This window comes from Pelobates fuscus, chromosome 10 (assembly GCF_036172605.1).
Source record: "Pelobates fuscus isolate aPelFus1 chromosome 10, aPelFus1.pri, whole genome shotgun sequence".
Classification (NCBI taxonomy): domain Eukaryota; kingdom Metazoa; phylum Chordata; class Amphibia; order Anura; family Pelobatidae; genus Pelobates; species Pelobates fuscus.
In genome coordinates this window covers 45,048,150-45,067,632 of record NC_086326.1, presented here as the reverse complement: position 1 = coordinate 45,067,632, position 19,483 = coordinate 45,048,150, and the positions used below count along the sequence as shown (strand labels likewise).

At 39.3% G+C, this 19,483-nt stretch overlaps 1 protein-coding gene across 3 annotated transcripts in view; it reads left to right on the top strand.

Annotated features, from left to right (window-relative positions):
* The first annotated feature begins 10,845 nt into the window (after positions 1–10,845).
* The window catches only part of CTBP2 (C-terminal binding protein 2), a 46,218-nt gene continuing 37,580 nt past the window's right edge, over positions 10,846–19,483 (top strand). The window contains exon 1 of one of the 3 annotated variants that reach the window (XM_063433729.1): positions 10,846–12,999. In XM_063433729.1, the coding sequence (XP_063289799.1) occupies positions 11,253–12,999 (1,747 nt within the window). In that variant the 5' untranslated portion in view covers positions 10,846–11,252. The remainder of the gene's footprint in view (positions 13,000–19,483) is intronic. The other 2 variants (XM_063433728.1, XM_063433727.1) reach the window with 2 other exon arrangements.

Genomic DNA, 19,483 nt, shown 5'->3' with positions numbered 1-19,483 from the left:
TGAGCTTGCCGCTGGTTATTATGAGACATTATCCCAGTGTATGGTGTAATCTACACACTGTAGCCTGCGGCAGACTGTGTGTGTGACCAGTAATCACATAGAGAGTGTCCTATAAATGGTGTGATCTGAATGATGGCCGATATGGCAGTCTATGGGCTGGCTGTTGGTAAGACTGTTTGTTTTTAGGGTTAACGGTCTCTCGTGAGCTGTGTTTTCTGGCTAATGTCGTTTGTAGCAGTCTGTTGGCAAAAGGATTAAAACCTTGCCGCATGAGGGTTATAAATGTATAGCGATTTGCTGTTAATCTGTGGTGTGCGGAGGGATTAAGTGTTTTCTAAAAAGAAGCTGCGCTTGTCTATATATAGGAATTGTTCAATGCATGCGTTTTCTGTAATGTTTGTGGTGCAGGCTCCGTAGATAGAGCTTGCTGGAACATAAATGCCACATATTGCTTTGACGGTACTGGTAGAGAGTCTGCTTGGAGTCGGACTTGCTGGTGTAGAAAGCATTTTCCTGTTTGTGTTATAGGATGTCTGCGATGAGTCATTTTGTAACGTGATTAACAAGCTGCTTATTGGATTCATGTTATTTATTTATAAAGCAGTAACCGATCGCTGTGCCCTTTCACCCAGTTGTTACTGTATATCCTCTCGCACCCTTTGAATCTCAATTCTCCCATTGTCTCCCTTCTATACTTTTCACAATTTCTCCAGCACTCTGTTTGATGAAGATGCTTTGGAAACCAGGCAAACCCCACCAGTTACTGGAATATTGCTGTTAAATGATACAGCTAATTATTTAGCTCTTCCACTGTCCACAGTATAACACCCAGCAGGACACAGTACATGCTTTTTATTGGATCAATAATGTGCCTGCTCATTATTGATAGGTTAACTCCAGGACTCCACTTACTTAGTTACACTTACTTAGTAGGACACTTTATCCTTGGGATAACATAGTTGTATTCCTAACGCTGTAGTGTTGTTTAAGTATTTAGGAGACTATCCACCACCGCTCCCATTTGCAATAAAAAAGCCTTTTACTTACGTATCATCTCTTGTCGAGCCGGACTTCATGCTGCCATCCCTAATAGTGGTTTTGGGAAATCAGCTCAGATCAGGGGCAGAGTCAGTAGCTGCAGACTTGAATATAAGTAAGATTTTACTATATTTAGCGGAGGGAGTAGGGGAGCTAGATGGTGGTTTTAACACTATCGGGTCAGGAATACATGTTTGTGTTCCTGACCCTATAGTATTCCTTTAAGCTGTAGTGGTTCTGGTGACTACAGTGTTCCTTTAAGAATTGTTTTTCTGTGGTTGAAAAAAAAAGGCCACTATGTCCCATAGTGTTCTCCTCCCCCTCCCCCCCCCCCGGCCCATAGTGTTCTTCTCCCCCTCCCCTGTCCCATAGTGTTCTCCCCCCCTCCCCTGTCCCATAGTGTTCTTTTCTCCCCTGTCCCATAGTGTTCTTTTCTCCCCTCCCCTGCCCATTGTGTTTCCCGCTTCCCCTGTCCCATAGTGTTTTCCCCGCTTCCCCTGTCCCATAGTGTTTTCCCCGCTTCCCCTGTCCCATAGTGTTTTCCCCGCTTCCCCTGTCCCATAGTGTTTTCCCCGCTTCCCCTGTCCCATAGTGTTTTCCCCGCTTCCCCTGTCCCATAGTGTTTTCCCCGCCTCCCCTGTCCCATAGTGTTCTTTCCCCCCCCTCCCCTGTCCCATAGTGTTCTTCCCCCCTCCCCTGTCCTATAGTGTTCTCCCCCCTCCCCGTCCCATAGTGTTCTTCCCCCCTCCACTCCCCTGTCCCATAGTGTTCTTCCCCCCTCCACTCCCCTGTCCCATAGTGTTCTTCCCCCCTCCACTCCCCTGTCCCATAGTATTCTTCCCCCCTCCACTCCCCTGTCCCATAATGTTCTCCCCCCTCCCCTGTTCCATAGTGTTCTTTTCTCCCCTGCCCCATAGTGTTCTTTTCTCCCCTCCCTTGTCCCATTGTGTTTATCCCCCCTCCCCTGTCCCATTGTGTTTATCCCCCCTCCCCTGTCCCATAGTGTTTATCCCCCCTCCCCTGTCCCATAGTGTTCTTTCCCCCCTCCCCTGTCCCATAGTGTTCTTTTCCCCTCCCCTGTCCCATAGTGTTCTTTCCACCCTCCCCTGTCCCATTGTGTTCTTCCCCCCTTCCCCGTCTCATAGTGTTCTCCCCCCCCGTCCCAAGTGCAGTATTCTTTACTTTTCATGTTATCATTACTACCTTTCACTGTGATATATAATCATCTGAATTGGTAATGCAAACATGCCTGTTAAACTACGCGCTACAAAAATAAAAAATATTTGTAAAAAATAAAAAATCCTTTTTTAAAGGGACACTATAGTCACCAGAACAACTACAGTTTATTGCATTTGTTCTGGTGAGTAAATCATTCTCTTCAGAAAAAAGGCAGTGTTTACATTACAGCCTAGTGATAACTTCACTGGCCACTTCTCAGATAGCTGTTAGATATCCTTCCTGGGTCATGGCTGCCTAAAATGCATCCACACATTCAGTATCTCCTCCCTCTGCATGCAGACACTGAACTTTCCTCATAGAGATTCATTGATTCAATTCATCTCTATGAGGAGATGCTGATTGGCCAGGGCTGTGTTTGAATCATGCTGGTTCTGCCCCTGATCTGCCTCCTTGTCAGTCTCAGCCAATCCTATGGAGAAGCACTATGATTGGATCAGGCCACCACTTCTGATGATGTCAGAGCAAGTTCACAGGCAGATGCAGCAGCTTCAGACTTGAATACAAGTACGATTTTACTTTCTTTAGGGAGGCAAAGGGGGCCAAGGGGGCTAGATAGTGGTTTTAACACTATAGGGTCAGGAATACATGTTTGTGTCCCTGACCCTATAGTTCTCCTTTAAAAAAAATGTTTTACATTTCTGCAAATTTGACCCGTTTTGGCCAAAACGGGATAGGCCCATTTTCGGACGAAATTTCGGTGCATCCCTAATTCAAAGCAAATTTGTTAAGCCCTGTCCTAATGTCCTTCTTTTCTAGAAGCTCTATATACTCATAGTAATGTGTCTTTAAAATACAAACAAATAGCCCTGCAAAAATTCCATCAGTCGTCTGCATGCGCTCTGGAGATCAGTTCAACCAAACGCTTATCTTTGAGTACTTCAAAGTGAAAATACGCTGCGCATACAGACTCCAGGCACCATGACCACTTCAAATCAACAAAGTGGTTTCAGGGCCTTGATTAACCCTTTAATTATTTATTTTAATTATGTATATTGAAAATTCCACTTTATGTGAGCAGCCATTTTGAGTGCGATTCTAATGTGACGAACCAATGCTTTTCTATGGGAAAGCATTGTGATTGGCTGAGATAATTTCTGATGATTTCAGCTAAGGAGGCGGATTAGGGGTGGGGCCAGACGCGAGGAGCCTGGAATAAAGGTGAGCCAAACACGTATCTAACCTGAGGTAAGTGGGTCGACCAAAACGATTGCTTTAGAAATATAGTGTAAGGATTACACGTTTGTGTTCCTGACACTACAGTGCCTGTTTACGTACAGAAGAAAAGGAGTTGGCTGTGCCATGGGTATCCAGCAGTCATCCATCTCTACTGCCTATAATAAACTTCAGAGCTAAGGGGAACCATTTAAGAACTGTATGTTTGCTGATTTTGTTTAAAAAAATTTTTTTTTAAATAAACTGGTAGAAGTCACTTAAAGGGATTCTCTAGTGCCAGTAAAACAAACCTGTTTTCCTAGCACTGTAGAATCTTGGAGTGCCCCCCTCCCATCGCCCCGCATCCCACGTCGCTGAAGAGGTTAAAATGCAGAGCGTGAGGACATCCAGCGTCGTTTAGACGACCAAAAGTAGTCTAAGCAGCCGGAAGTCCCTCTGGTAGACAGCCACTAGAGAAGGACTTAACCCTTCAAGGTAATTATTGCAATTTATAAAAAGTGCAATAATTACACTTGCAGGATTAAGGGTGATGGGAGTTGGCACCCAGACTACTTCAGTGGGCTGAATTGGTCTGGGTGCCTACAGTGTCCCTTTAAGTACTAGGTTTTGGTAATTGTTGAAGTAATGATTTCACTTTTAACAGCAGTGGCCTCTTCTGCTGGCGTAAAACAATATTCTCTTCCTTTCTAAATTAAGAAATCGGTTGGGGCCTGATATATATTGTTGAGTCGGCTGCAGAAGACTGTTTTAAGTTTTTCATGTGAGCCCATCTGATGTATTTCAGTTTTTTTTTTGTTTGTTTTTTTGATATTTTGTTTAACCTCTTCAGTTAACAAACAATGATGTTTATGCTAAATAACGTTATTGTTTTAGTTAAATAAAACTATTGACCTATTAACCCCTTCAGGACGGAGTCAATAGTGCACGTTCTGATCAAAACAAAACGTAAACAAAAACTAGAATTTGCGCTACATGTCTGTTCAACCGTAGTTCCCCTCTTTCAAATTATATACACCCACACTTATTATATATCATTTTGTTCAGGAGAAACAGGGCTTTAATTTACCATTAACTATTAATATATGGAACATAATTCATTATGAATAAAATGTAAAAAAAATGTGAGAAAATAAGATTTTTTTTTAAAATTTGTATTTCCGTCTGACATTTTAGCTGTGAATGTCATAATACTGTTAGGTTTTACTGCACAACAATGCACATATTTGTAATCAGCGATGTCTCACGAGTACAACAGTATCCCCCATTAACAGGTTTTATGGTGTTTTGGAAAGTTACAGGGTCAAATATAGAACGTTCCATTTTCAAATAGAAATTTGCCAGATTGGTAATGTTACCTTTGAGACGGTGTGGTAGCCCAGCAATGAGAATTACCCCCATAATGGCATACCATTTTAAAAAGTAGACAACCAAAGGTATTGAAAGTAGGGTATGTTTAGTCTTTTTAGTAGCCACTTAGTCACAAACACTGGCCAAAGTTAGCGTTCATATTTGTTTTTGTGTTAAAAAAGCAAAAAAACTAATATTTGGCCAGTGTTTGTGACTAAGTGGCTACTAAGAAAGACTGGACATACCCCACTTGCAAAACCTTGGGCTGTCTACTTTTGCAAATGGTATGCCATCATGGGGGTAATTCTCATTCCTGGGCTACCATACGCTCTCAAAGGCAACATAACCAATCTGGCAAATTTCAATGTAAAAAAAATGAAATGCAAGCCTTATATGTGACTCTCTAACTTTCCAAAACACCATGAAACCTGTACATGGGGGGTACTGTTATTCTCGGGAGACTTCACTAAACACAAATATTTGTGTTTTAAAACAGTAAAACATATTACAACAATAATATAGTCCATAAAAGTGCCGTTCGTTTGTAAAAAAATGCAAAAAACTTCACTTTTACTTAAAATATCATCGTTGTAATACAATGTACCAATTTGAAACACTAATATTTGAGTTCAGCGAAGTCTACCGAGTAAAACAGTACCCCCCCATGTACAGGTTTTATGTTGTCTTGGAGAGTTACAGGGTCAAATATAGTGCCTGCGAATTAAATTCTCTGCACTTTCTCCCTGTGTTGTCAGGCATGTCAATCAAATTTTAATTAATCAAATCACCTAATTATGTGAAAAGATTACTTAAATATACATGTAGAATTTTAATACATATGCATTTATAGGTATTTAAATTCTACGTGTATACTAATGTAATATTTTATGTAATTATATGTATTTATCTATATATATATATATTTGCGGTTATTTGCATTTTATATATAGATAGAATGTCATTCTAAGTGTATTTTGTTACCAATATATATATATTAATAACAAAATACAGTTAGAATGAAATTACATATGTATATATGATTTATATAAAATTGTGTTTCAATATTTTATTTATTAATTTTATTATTTTATTTATTTATTATTGTAATTATACGTATTTATATATAATATATGTGTATATATCTATTATATATATAATATATGTATATTATATATATGTAACGTCATTCTAAGTGTATTTTAATACTAATATATGTACTTATATTAGTATTAAAATACACTATGTATGACGTTAAATATATATAACATACATATATATTATATATATATATATAATATATTATATATATATATATATATATATATATATATATATATATATATATATATATATATAAAAATACATTTGATTTATTTTAAAACATGTCTAATTATTTTTTTTTTACACTACCTACCAGCAGGGGGACTGTCTGAAATTTCAGACAGTCCCCCTGCTGGCAGATCCACAGCCAGCTAAAGGGGGCCATGTGATCGCTCTTTGAGAGCCTGATTTGCACTGGGGGGGCTGCCTAAGCTGTGAGGCAGTCCTCCCGAAGCGGAGCGCCGGGAAGGTAAGTATCCCGGGCGCTCCAGGGCTTAAAGCCGTTACGGCGTGCTATGCCGTCACAACGGCTTTAAAGCCCACTTAATCCGTGACGGCATAGCACGTCGTAACGGCAGGAAGGGGTTAAACTAAAATCTATTCTGACATAGTTTTACTAATCTGACAGGTTATTATTCTAAATATGACATCTTCATCTGGATGCAAGTTTAAAGATTATAACTAGCAGCAAGAATGAGTCTTTACATTTAAATCAAGTCTTACTGATTAGTGATTTAAAGAATGATTTTAATTGTAAATTAAGTCGACTTGATGGGGTGCACAGAGCAATAGCAGCAGTCAGGGCCCAAGACCCCACCATACACAAGTCATAAAACATATACATATTTTTTATTTATTTTCCCCCCAGACTTATTTATTTATTTTAAAATGTGTTCATCTTAAACATTCCATCTTTTCAGTTTCAAAGAAGCTTTATTTGTGCCGTCAAAACAATGACAGCAGTATAGCAAGGCAGAGAAGTAACGTATGAGACACGCAGGTCTCTCATAAAAACAATCAACAGTGTTATAGAGCTTAATGCAATCGAGTGACATCGCTATTAAATCTATTAGAAAGCTGTAGTTAGATCAAGCAGAAATTGTCACCAGGTAGCCTCACTGGATTGGGCGTAAAGCGAGCTGTTATTCGAGCACTTTAGTACAGGAAGGGATATAATCTGCAGTCGAAGTACGCAGGTCTCATGTGCAATCACTTGACCCTATATCGTGACATAGTAGTCGAATAAGGTGCAGAAACGTTAAGGAGTAGCTTGTGTAGGCTTACATTTCAACTAGTCCTTTGTGCCGATGTTGGTGTGAAAGGGTGGAATCCCCTGAACATGTACATACTTACACAGTAATAAAAAATATAAATTTATAATCTGTGAAGGAGTGTGGGGGTTACTTGAGAAAGGTCCGATTGTACGAGCAAAATGTTGGGGTATTCCTTGACCCAATAAAGCTGATTTTCACCAGTGATAGAGCGCTGGCATGTCTGCGTGCTATTATTCGATTTGCAGTTTTGTCACATTTTTAAATCTCCGGGTCTGTAGCTATCCCAGCTAAACGTGTAATAAAATGAAGCCTCTTCATGTGAGGATATCACACCAAGGATGGCTTACTGGTAGCTCTCTAGCAATAGTATAACTACAACTTCTGTGGTGCTTTGCCATTATGCGATTTATAACTGGCATTAATGGAGGACCTAGCTGGAGAGCTACCCCGGAAATACACTGTATACATCCTCCCAGGTGATAGTCCATATATTGGACCTAAATCCCCCAGTCCCACTTTTGGACCTAAATCCCACTGTCCTCTTCTATCCTAATGTCCCTCTTCTCTAGGGGCTCCATATTGTTGTCTGACTTTATAAGAGAGATCCGCAGCAATAAAACCCTCAGCAATGTGTCTTTAAATCCCAATAAATGTATTGGTATACTGCCACTAGAGGCAGTCCTAGCACTGATATGTAGACAAGTCTTGTAGTGCGTCTGATCTTCCTAAAAGAAAAATTATAATAATAAAAAAAAAAAAACATTTAGAACTCTCCGAACAGCATGTACATTTAGTATACAGTGTAAGTTCTTTCAACTGACATCACTAATATAAAATATTTATTGCATGATAAACTTCAGGGTCTGTAACCAGCGGATCATAAGAATGTACTACTTTTCATATATATATATATATATATATATATATATATATATATATATTTTACATTTTCATATATAAATCCTCTCTCTATATACAGATAGTGAGTTCCTGCCTCCTACATTCTGCAAACATTTGTTAACCCCTGATCTAGACTATTGAACAGTGGGTTAATCCTGAGCCTAATCCAAAAACGACATGCTAATAACAGACACATATGTTCTCACTCACAATACATACAGCAGTCCAGATCAATGTATCTCCCCTACATGACTGGATCGTTCAGTAAAAGTTGGAATCCAAGCTTTAAATTCATCTTGGTTAACAATACTGTAGAATTAGAGTTATTTTACCTTTGCTAAAATAAAACTCAATTCATCTCCCTGTCCGTTTCCTTTGTATTTGTCCTCTGTATGTAGCTTTAGGGATTAGTGTGTGATCTCGTAAGGATTAAGGTCAGTGTGAGTTAGTGTGATGGGCAGAATTAAGCGCTTGGTTGAGCTGTTGCCGTGTTTCATCAGAAATCTCATTATGCTATGGATGCAAAAAAATTAAATATGGTCGTTTTCATTGTGATTTAGTTGCCTAAACTATGCAAATTGTAATTCTGGTACTATTTTTATTTTTATTTTTTTATTTATTTAAGCTGTTAAAAGATAAATAGCTGAATGGGAGTAATTCTCCAATTGTAGAACTTTTTGTCTTCTATTTTTGAAATGTGGTTGGCAAATCTTTTAGTGAATAAACTAATTAAAAATTTACTTTTCTTCCCCATCAGAAAGGCAGATACTCGTGTTAGCAAAGTACAGTCATATTTAAAGTAACACACCAAGCACCATAACCACTGCTGAGCTAAGCCCTGAAATGCAGGGCATTGCTCATTGGCTTAGAGTGATCAGCTGACACCCTCAGCCAGTGAGCTAACCCCTGCTAAGATGTTCCATTTCCTAATACTTTGACTTCTTCCAATGGGGTGGTGACAAGGCCAGCAAAATATAGTGTATATTGTAAAGCGCTGCGGAATTAGTTGTCACTATATAAATACCAATAATAATAGTGGTTATGGTGTTTGCAGTGTTCCGTTTAACCCTTTTCTCGGGCTGAGTGGCACATTACTCATATGAGAGAGCTGTGAATACCTGGCAAAGGTATTTCAAAAATTTTGGCACAAATAGCTGATAAATGGCAGAGTTGGAGTTCTCTGGAATTTCTGGTTTAACCCCTTAAGGACCAAGCTTCTGGAATAAAAGGGAATCATGACATGTCACACATGTCATGTGTCCTTAAGGGGTTAACATACCTCTCTCTACCTTTTTAAAACAAACATGTTTAATAGGTCCCAAGCACTTTGCAGTTTGTAAAATCATAGAAAATCAAGGAAGTCCTGCTTGTGTAGGTTTTGTATTTAAAATAAATGTACCATGATAAAGAAACATATGTTCTGGCAAATTATTTGTTACATTATCTGAACTTTTTTGCAATTTGAATTGCAATAATAAAAAAAAAGTCTTATATACTCTACGGCTGTTTGGCAGACTCTGCATCATTTGAAAATATACTGGGGTATTAATTATGAGGTATACCCACTGTGTCAATGAGTTTTTCTGATTGTCAGTACAGTGGATGCAGTATTTACGTGCCAATAACATAATTTAATATATAAATAAATGGGTGACGTATTGCCACACAGAAAACTACATTTTTGAAATTTATTTTTTTACCAGTTTTTGCATTTTTATTTTTATCTTTCCCTCATATATAAACCATTAAGATCACAGAAAAGCCCTCCGTTCAACTTTATTTTGACGTAAATCTGAAAATTCTTTATCTATGGAACAGCTACATTTATAGGGTTCACCATAGCGAACTGGCAGGTGAAAACCCCTGTTATTATTATTATTATTATTGCCATTTATAAAGCGCCAACAGATTCCGTAGCGCTTTACAATATAATGCCGCTGAAGTTCTGGATAAACTATTTACATAGCGAAAGCTGGATCATACAAAAATGAAGATTTTAGCCTTCTTGCCCGAGATCTTCTGCATGCATTGCAATAATAGTTTGAGGCATTGTTGGTTATAGAGGTTAGTCAGGAGGTGTTGTTGTGAGTGGTTTGAGCTGCAGTTGATGGCTGCCAGTGGTCGCCTATTCCTTGCCATATTCTTCCACGACATCATCGTTTGTACAGTAAACCTGGTTGCAGTGACTTATGGAGAACGTATTCCCTTTACCACTGCCTCATAATATTGGTGTTCCCTTCTGTTTAATTAATAGAACGTTTGAGCTAATACACTTGCTAGGATATATGATCTGGTTTTTATTAAAAACAAAACCTTGGAGTGATTGGAAATTGGAGGTCTGGAGACGGGGAGTAACAAGCAGATCCAGCTCTTTAATTAAAAGTAGAACTTTCACACAAGCAGTTATTAAATTAGTTTCATAGTTTTAGCGAGCGGTTGCTCCCTCTGCTTAGAAACTAGTTGTTGTGGTGATGCCACGGATGAAGAGACGACCAGCATATATAACCTGACAGGACATTGTGCTCAGACATTCTGCGGGTATTAAATCCCTCCCTAGCTGTGTGATCTGGATTACTCTTTCATCAGGAAAGATTTAGTCGGAGCTGACCTCCATGGGCGTTTTATGTTTCTCACGTCCCAATTTTGGCGATTTACTCGAGAGACATGTAAATGTGAGACGTGAAAGGCGCAGAAATCAGGGGGGAAGAGGAGGGGGGTCTGATAGTGGGTTCCTCTTCCTGTGTTTTATAGGAGGTCCATTTTCTGGCACAGAAGATTAGTACTGTACAGGTCACTATAATCTCTACATACCATGTGCATAAAATGTCCCCACAAACAGTTCAGCCAGAGCCTCCAGGATTATTCGCAGGCGGCCAGAATCATCTGCCAGAAACCTGCAGAAACCACTATCTTTCAGCCAGTGTTTCAAGAGTGTTATACTTTGCCTTCTTAAATTACTCCAGATTAATAATTCAACTGATACCTTTGTAACCGAAGCCTACTAATTCTGTTTGTGCCTCCAGAGAGTTCAGGTGCGGCTACATCTGTTTATTGTGTATGTGTTTTTTTTTTGGATTGGTGTAATTGAAGATTTTAACTGAGACGTTTCTTCACCACCACAACCTCCTCCTCCTCCTCCTCGAGCTCTTTATCTAAGCAGAAGATTTTTTTTTTTTTCCAATGCCGGTTCCAAGCAAGCATACAAACATTAGCCGTTCTCATAGCTGGGATGCTGCAGGTTTGTATGACAGCAGCTGGGAAGAAGGCAACTCACCAGGATATCAGAGAGCAGTCGGCAGAAAAAATTCTCTGACCTACAACGGAGAGGAAGCATTTTACAAGCTGCCAAACAGCAGATCCCGCGATATTATCTTGTCAGACTGCTCGGAGATAAAGACGGACCTTTGTTCATACCCAGACACTTATATCCGAGGTCAGCAAGGTCACTCAGTGGTTCAGAATCGCAGGCCAGTTAGAAACCGCTCAGTTCCAGACTTCTCCGGTCCCTACGAGAGACAGGTGGCAATGTCTACGCGTGGGTCTGTGCAAACGCATGACTACTATAATGATCCGTCTATGTCTAGTAGATCACTGGAGGATCCTCGTTATTACAGAGAGCATGCACTGAATCGTGCCGGACAGAGCTATGGGGCACCTGTAAGCCGAACAGTTTGGGAACAAACTCCAACTCGATCTTTCCAAACACAGGACGCAGGTCGTCTGTACAGAAACCACACGGGTAGAGTTCTCACGGAGGGGCAGCGTTCTCGGAGTCGTGATTGCTCTCCAGCAAGATACACAGTTGAAACACCGAACCCCAGGTATGGCTCGGAGGCGAATGCATTCCCCAGCAGACAAATTTATAATGAGATGGTGGAAAGATCCATTGATCCTTTAACAGGGAGACAAACCGCTCCTACCTGCTTAGTGGTGGAGTCTAGTGAAGCTGCTGCTATGGATGGTACCCTAGGGACATCTTCTATTTCAGGAAATCGTGGGTATACTTCAGCAAGAGATAATGTCAGTGCTAAGATGGCTTATGATACATATGAGAACTCTCTGGCTCAGTCTCAAGCTCAGATGCCACAAGTAGACATGGAATTCCTCACTACACTGCGGAATGAAGGCCTGTCCGAGGGTACTATCAACGCATTGATTCAGCATGGGTTCGACACGCCCAGTTCATTGGCTGTCATGGAAGAGCATGACCTAAAATCAGTAGCTGCTAATCTTGGACAGGCAAGATTGCTTTCAGGGCTTATCAAGAGCTATCGAACAGATCTACAAATGTTAAGACAAGATCAGCAGAAAACTAACTCTCTAAGAACTCGAGCTCGCTCCAGTAGCTTCAGTCATCGTGGGGACATTATGCGCAGTGAATTAGTTGGGCAAACTCTTACTAATCCCATCATGGATGGGTCTACCAATCCACAGGCTAATTTATCACTACAGCCAGTCTCACCCCGCATGGCTGAACTCAACCGTCGTCCTTCCAGTGCTCCATCCCAGCACCTCCTGGAGACAGCCAGCTACCCTTCCTGTGGAATGAACACCCAAAATCCACATTTTATTGGTAGTGTTGGATATGTACAGCCTCGTCCTGCCTCTGCCTACATTGCTCAGTCTGGTGTTCCCATGACTGTTGTGCACAGTAATTTAAATCCTGTGCCAAAAACGGCTTACCCCACGAGTTACACTGTGCCCATGGAGCTCATGAAGAGAGAGCGCCTACCTCCCACCTCTCCTTTGCACAGCCCTCACTGCAGCCCCCAGCTTCTACGCAAACAAGGAAGTCATCTGGATACCACTCTTAATTTGCCACCACCTGCTATATCCAGTCAGCATGGGCTCAATTCACCCTACCAAAAAGTAACCAGAAGAACCGGACCCCCTGTTATTGTCTCCACCATGGCATCACCAGAACAAAGTAATTATAACCGATCTATTTACAAAAAGCGGTGTTCTTACTTCACTAGCTGTAGATCTTGGTGTCTGTCGTTCCCTCTGTCTAACGATCTGCTTTAAATAATTTTAAAGGTTAATAAGGCTATAGGGTATTTATCAGTGAATCAATTTATTTATATATGTATGTTTAGTGCTTTGCTGTGAGTGTAAAAGAGGTTCTTGCCATAAGTCCCTAAAATCATGCACCAACCACACATTTTATGACCCTGCTTGAGCTCAGGTGGTGAAGCTGATTACTCTGGTTTTATATTTTAATATAGCATATTTGTGCTATTACAGAGACATCCAGGATTAAGACAGTAAGCTAAATAAATAGTTTGTTTTAGGTTTTGTTTACACTATTAAGATGAATATGGAAACAGAGTTTAGAGTAGTGTGTGTCTCTACAAGCTACCTCTGAAAAATGGGCTTTGTATAAAACAGCATAATTATAATCCATTTATTACAATATGAATTACACATCTACTAATGTTTGAGATGTGAATACGTCTCTGCTATGTTTATAAATAAACTAAAATATTTAGTCTGAGCTAGTCTATTACAAAGGTTTCATGTCCTATGTGTATAAATCTCATGCTACTGGGAATCTGATCATGCTAAGACTTAATATTAAACCCAACAAGAAAAATGCCACCTGTGTTCAAGAAGGAAGAAGATCTAAACAAAATATTCAACAATACATCAATTAACAAAATAGAATTTAGCCACAAATATTATCAAAATCAGATCCAAGAATAAAGACGTCGGTCAGAACTGTAATCATCTGTAATTGACCGATGTCCTTGTTCAGTGGGAGAGATGTACTAAACTGTGATTATATTGGAGAGAATACACTCCACGGTTCTATCTACTAAAGTCTGTAAAGGCTTTATTAATGCAGTTTGTAATCTCCAGAGTGATGTAAATGATTGAATCTATACTCTACATGTAAATATAGGGAAAACCCTTTCTGCTTCTCTTATTATAGTGAATGTTTTTGCACATGCTAAAATACTGGAACGCAGCCCAATTAACGTGCCAACTCTGCCTATTTTGTGATCTGCTCTGGGATTTGAAAACAAAACAAAACTGTAGTGTGTGATGACTAGATGCACAAAGTGCAGGATTTAGACCTAATATTTATGACTCTGCTATTTCAGTATTTTTCATTTTCATTTTGCAGCTCAGTAATTTACTTGTTGTTTTTGTGAATTTCATTCTTAATTGTAGATTGTCCCCTCAAAACTATAATTAATATAATAATCCTTTCATCAAGTTTTGACTGGAAGATCCTGATCATATAGTGTAACCTAAACCACCATTATCTTTGCCTACATTGGGTGTTTTTTTTTTTTAAATCTTGAAATCTGTGAGCTTTGAAGTTGCTGTTTAGTGGATGAGTGAGTGCGCTGGATCTTGTGTTATATACTAAAGTTTTTTCTCATTTTGTTTACCTATACTTCATGTAAAAAAATAAATCTAATTCCTTTCAAAACTTGATGAAAGGGTCATTTTATTAAAAAATTGTTTGAGGTGACAGATGTTGTTTAAGTCATGTAATATTGATTTGCATAATGCCATATGAGATATTAATCTGTGTAACTGTAGGCTGCTGTACAATGACTCCATAGTCCGAGGCCCTCTGTGCATGACCTTAATCTGCCACTTGTGGTGCCTAACACAGTTTGTCATCAAGTGTACAAAGAAAGACAAAGTGAGTGTTTAAATGAACACACAATAACAGTGCTGAAATGAATACTCCGGGAACCCAGATCTTTTATACTGTTTCCTTGACACCTACATTAAAGGGCAGAATGAGAAAAGTCCTGCAGTCTGTAGAATTCAAACGCTGCACATTATTCAGTGATGAATCCTGCAGCATGTGAATTATACATACTGCATGGCAGTCGTTTTCCTGTGCTACCGATCATCATAAAGAAGTGATATTTCTCCAGATACACACATTGAGTTTTACATGTTATTTATCATTTAAGCAGCACTCTATTAATGTATGTGTCTGTGCATGTTTACAACAATAACAAAATATTAATCTGTAAAGCTTACTGTAGAACATAGTTTTATTCCCTTAACTCAGTGTCCACAGCTGTCAAACTAAATGATGTAAAAAATCTTTTATCTATATGGCCTTTAAAATAAATCAAATTTAAAAAAAAACACATTTATATGGACTTTAAAATCATGTCAGAGGCTAAAACCAGTGAGTATTAGCAGTCATACTGCTAGAAATCCACACTGTATGAAAGGCAGGCTGAGGATCATAGGAAATGTAATCCACAAAAATGTAGTACATTAGTTAGCCAACACGGCCTAATCCTTAGATCGTTAAGGGATTAACTTCCCTTCCTTGTCTGTACACTTAGCTTTATACTGGGTGGAATTACAGTCTAGAGGTAATGTATTGATACTAGCGGTGTAATATCACAGGCAACTAAAACTGTAAAAAATTGACCACTTGAATGTAAAAGAGGTTCTGCAGCAGCTGTGATCTTCCAGCTTCATTCGCCATGTGTAGGTTCGTTATTGGCCATTGGTATCAGATATTCGATTTTCCTTTTTTTAAATCACAGCTTTGCTAAACCTTTCCTGCAGCAGCTCCTGTACATTTTTTTGAGGTTTAGATGTTGTTTTGACAAATAAGGCTCCAGATCCCTCTCATAGCGGTCTGTCACACTGAGCTGTACAGGTAATGCTGTACTATTTGTTTTTCTGAATCATCCTTGGTAACTTTAGCCCCATTTCTCATTGCATGTTGCCAAGCAACCAGTAGGTGTGGCCAGAATCCCAGGATGAGAATCTCCACGGTTACCTGCCAATTTATCTGACATTGCCTCTAGGCCCTGGAGGAGGAGGGAGGCTGACACTGGCAGAGGAACTCCTCTTCTTTAGACATGTTTACAGGCCATGCAATATCTAACCACATAAGTCTTAATTAACCTTTTTAGTACAAGGGTATCCGCGGAGCATCTCAGACTGTCAGTGTAATGCAATGCATTATCTAACCGCACAATTATAATGAACCTTTTCACTACACTGGTATTTGGGTAGCATCTCTAAAAGTGTAACATGTTGCTAGGCGAGACATTGTATGAATTACAGCAGGTGGAGCTAATATGAGCCTCTCCAATTGTTGGGTTTAAAATTCTTGCATTTTTCTGAGAATGACCGATATATATTGTCCAACAACTATGTCAGCTATTTGTGGGAGGCTACACAATGACGTGATTAACTGTGTGAGCGTCATAAACAGTGAGTTGTAAAGTGTAGAAATACTTTCAAAGTTTGCAAAGAATGTATTTAACGTAATTGTGCTAAGTCATTGCGTTAACCTTTGAGGGAATTTACCCATTGCATTTGTAATAATTTTAAAACATAATGAATTAAAATACAGTATGTGACAATCTAGTGGAAGATTACAATTACATCTTAAGCTGATGCATTTGCAGTCATTTTTCAGACTGCCCAAACCAGGAAGTTATCACCCAGTCAGGATGCTGTAATGCTTTTAGATGCAATTTCAGCCACCTTGATACATTTTATATAAGTAATACCATTAGGAAAGCCCAGCTAAAGAATGTAATGCTTTAATCGTGTCCGATTTTCACACACTTATATATCTTAACTTCAGATTCTGAACGCTAATAGAAGTGTGTTTTCAGCTGATACAAGGAGAGATCGGTTATAGTTGTAATACCTGTCGCTGCTGTAGCAGCAGAAAATTTGTCCTGGTTAATTTTTCTCTCTCCACTCTAAACTGCTGTCCTAATGGTTTAGAATCACAGCAAGATCTGTCTCTTTAGAGCAGCAGCAGCCCAATTTGATTTTAAGAGGAAGGCATTGTATTCAGCACAGATCCAAAGCTTTGTCATTGCTCTTACCTGTGCGTAATGACATATAATTAGGGTGGCTGGTTTTTAACAAAATATGTGAAGTGAGGTTTTTTCATTGGCAAAGAATGTTTCAAATCGCCTCTATTAGGGCCATACATTAAAAGGATTCATTGTCGAGAATTCAAATTGGATTTCAGACTTGAGGCCAAAATAGCTAAACTGGTAAAATCTTTAAAATTCGAGGCCAAATAGCTGGATCGAAATTCTTTTTCCCTGACAATGAACACTTACTGTGATGCCCATTGGTGCTCCTGTGGTCCTACATATTCTATACCAGATAGAGGAGTTTGGGAAATGCAGCTGGCTTAAATAACATTTAACATTTTAAAAAAACTAAACGTGAAATGAGAGGTGAGAAAATGCTTTATCTATCAAGACAGGTCAATCAGTGGTGTGCAAGGGTACATTACTTGTGGCATTATGGTTCCCACTGAGTTGAACATTATCTCGGGAGTTTTATTTATTGATGTGTTCCATTATAAGCATGCTCACAGGCAATGTACAGTTCAGTTAAATAAGTTATACAACCTAATAATATATAGAAGAACAAGGCAGCTGTACAATAAATGCTATAAGTTGAGAAATATTATGGTTAAAAAACAAGTGGCGTGTGTGTTTTCTTGAGAAAACATAAAAACAAAGATGATAAAAGTCCTCAAAAGTCCTTTAAAAATGGCCAATACGCGTTTCACTCTCAAATAGAGCTTCTTCAGTCACTGAAGAAGCTCTATTTGAGAGTGAAACGCGTATTGGCCATTTTTAAAGGACTTTTATTTGAGGACTTTTATCATCTTTGTTTTTGTTTATTTTAAACCAATAAATTCACCATTTTCATTCAAAACCTCATCCAAGTCCTTTTTGGAGCCTCCAAGGAATCCTCACAGGGGAAGTGCCATCCCCATTCAAATTGGCACAAAACCTACACACCTAGAGCCGGGATTCGTAGGTTCAGGACCAGGTGAGCACCCCATTTATTGAACACATATCTGTGTCATTTATCACCATAAGTCTACACATTGGTCTGCTTTCTTCCCTTCTTTTCGTGTTCCCGAGAAATTCTTCAAGCCGAAGTAGGAGGGTGGTGCTACCATAAAAGCACACAAGCCTTTATACGGAGCCAGTGTTTTCTATATACAGGCTCCTTGAAATGTGAGTGTAATATTCAGCACGATATCATTATAATCACTGTGAAGCCATTTTTCAGTACCATCTACACTATATTGTATTTTCTGTATTTTACTTTGACATGTACCCCATATTTTACCATTGAATGGAAAAATTCTCTGTTGGTTATGCTTTCAGTTCGGCTACTTAAAGGGAACAGTCAGGCACCATAACAACTTAAGCGGAATAAAGTTGTTATGGTGCCAGGAGCATCCTGGAGCTGGCTTACCTTTAGGGGTTAATTCGTTCACGAACGAAATGGCTTGAGAAACATCTGTGTTTTTCACAAGGAACTTTTCATGAATATGAATCTGTCCGAGGCTTCTGTTTGAAGAATCTCAGAGAAGTTGAAAAAACATTTGTGAATATTCTAACCCTTAAAGGTAAGCCGCTGCCAGGTCAGATTGGTACCATAACAACTTAATTTTGATTATGTTGTTATGGTGCCTGGAGTGCTCCTTTCGAGGAACCACTCCATTGAATTTAACAATTTAGTAGATATGTCCCCAATAATAAAATACTGTACATGTTTTCTGTGACGGTATATATAAAACAGTTTGCAAGAGCTGCAGACCTGCCAGCCCTCCCTACTTTCAGTGTGTGCAGGTGTTCTATCGAATTCCCCTACCTCGTGAAAATCCCCTACCCGCGTCACTTCCGGTGAGGGAAATCAGTTGGATCCTGTGCTGCACATGCGTGCTAGCACTCCTGCTCCTCCTCCACAGCAAGGTCCTAGAAGGTTAGTAAAACTAGTTTTACACTTTCATTATAGTTAGTGCATTCACTAAGCTTAGGCACACGGGACATTTAGGGTTAAGTGAGGGTTCAAATTAGGGTTAGGTAAGTGATTTTAACCTCTCTCACTCTCTATTCTTACCCTAACCCTTGGGGTAAGGGTTAAAATAAAGTGTGAAAAAGCACAATTTAGTGATATTCCCCTAATGTGAAATATCACTAAATATGAACAAGTCCCTAATCCTAACCCTGATTTGAACCCTAACATTAACCCTAAATGTCCCATGTCCTAAGCTTAGTGAATGCACCAACTATAATGAAAGTGTAAAACTAGTTTTACTTATCTTCCAGGACCTTGCTGTGGAGGAGTAGCAGGAGTGCTAGCACGCATGTGCAGCACAGGATCCAGGTGATTCCCCTCACCGGAAGTGACGAGGGTAGGGGATTTTCACGGGTAGGGAAATTTGATAGAACACAGGAAATACTCCAATCACACGCACCTAAATCAGCGTCCTCTGTGCTGGAGCTGTGAGCGCAAAAGGGCACACAATTGTGACTTTCCTGTGTTTCTCGATCAGCTGTATTACAGCTCATTGAGAATGGGGTAAGGGTTTAACAGCCCAGTCTGGCTTGCCACTTCTGTTAGCTGTGTGGGGCTCA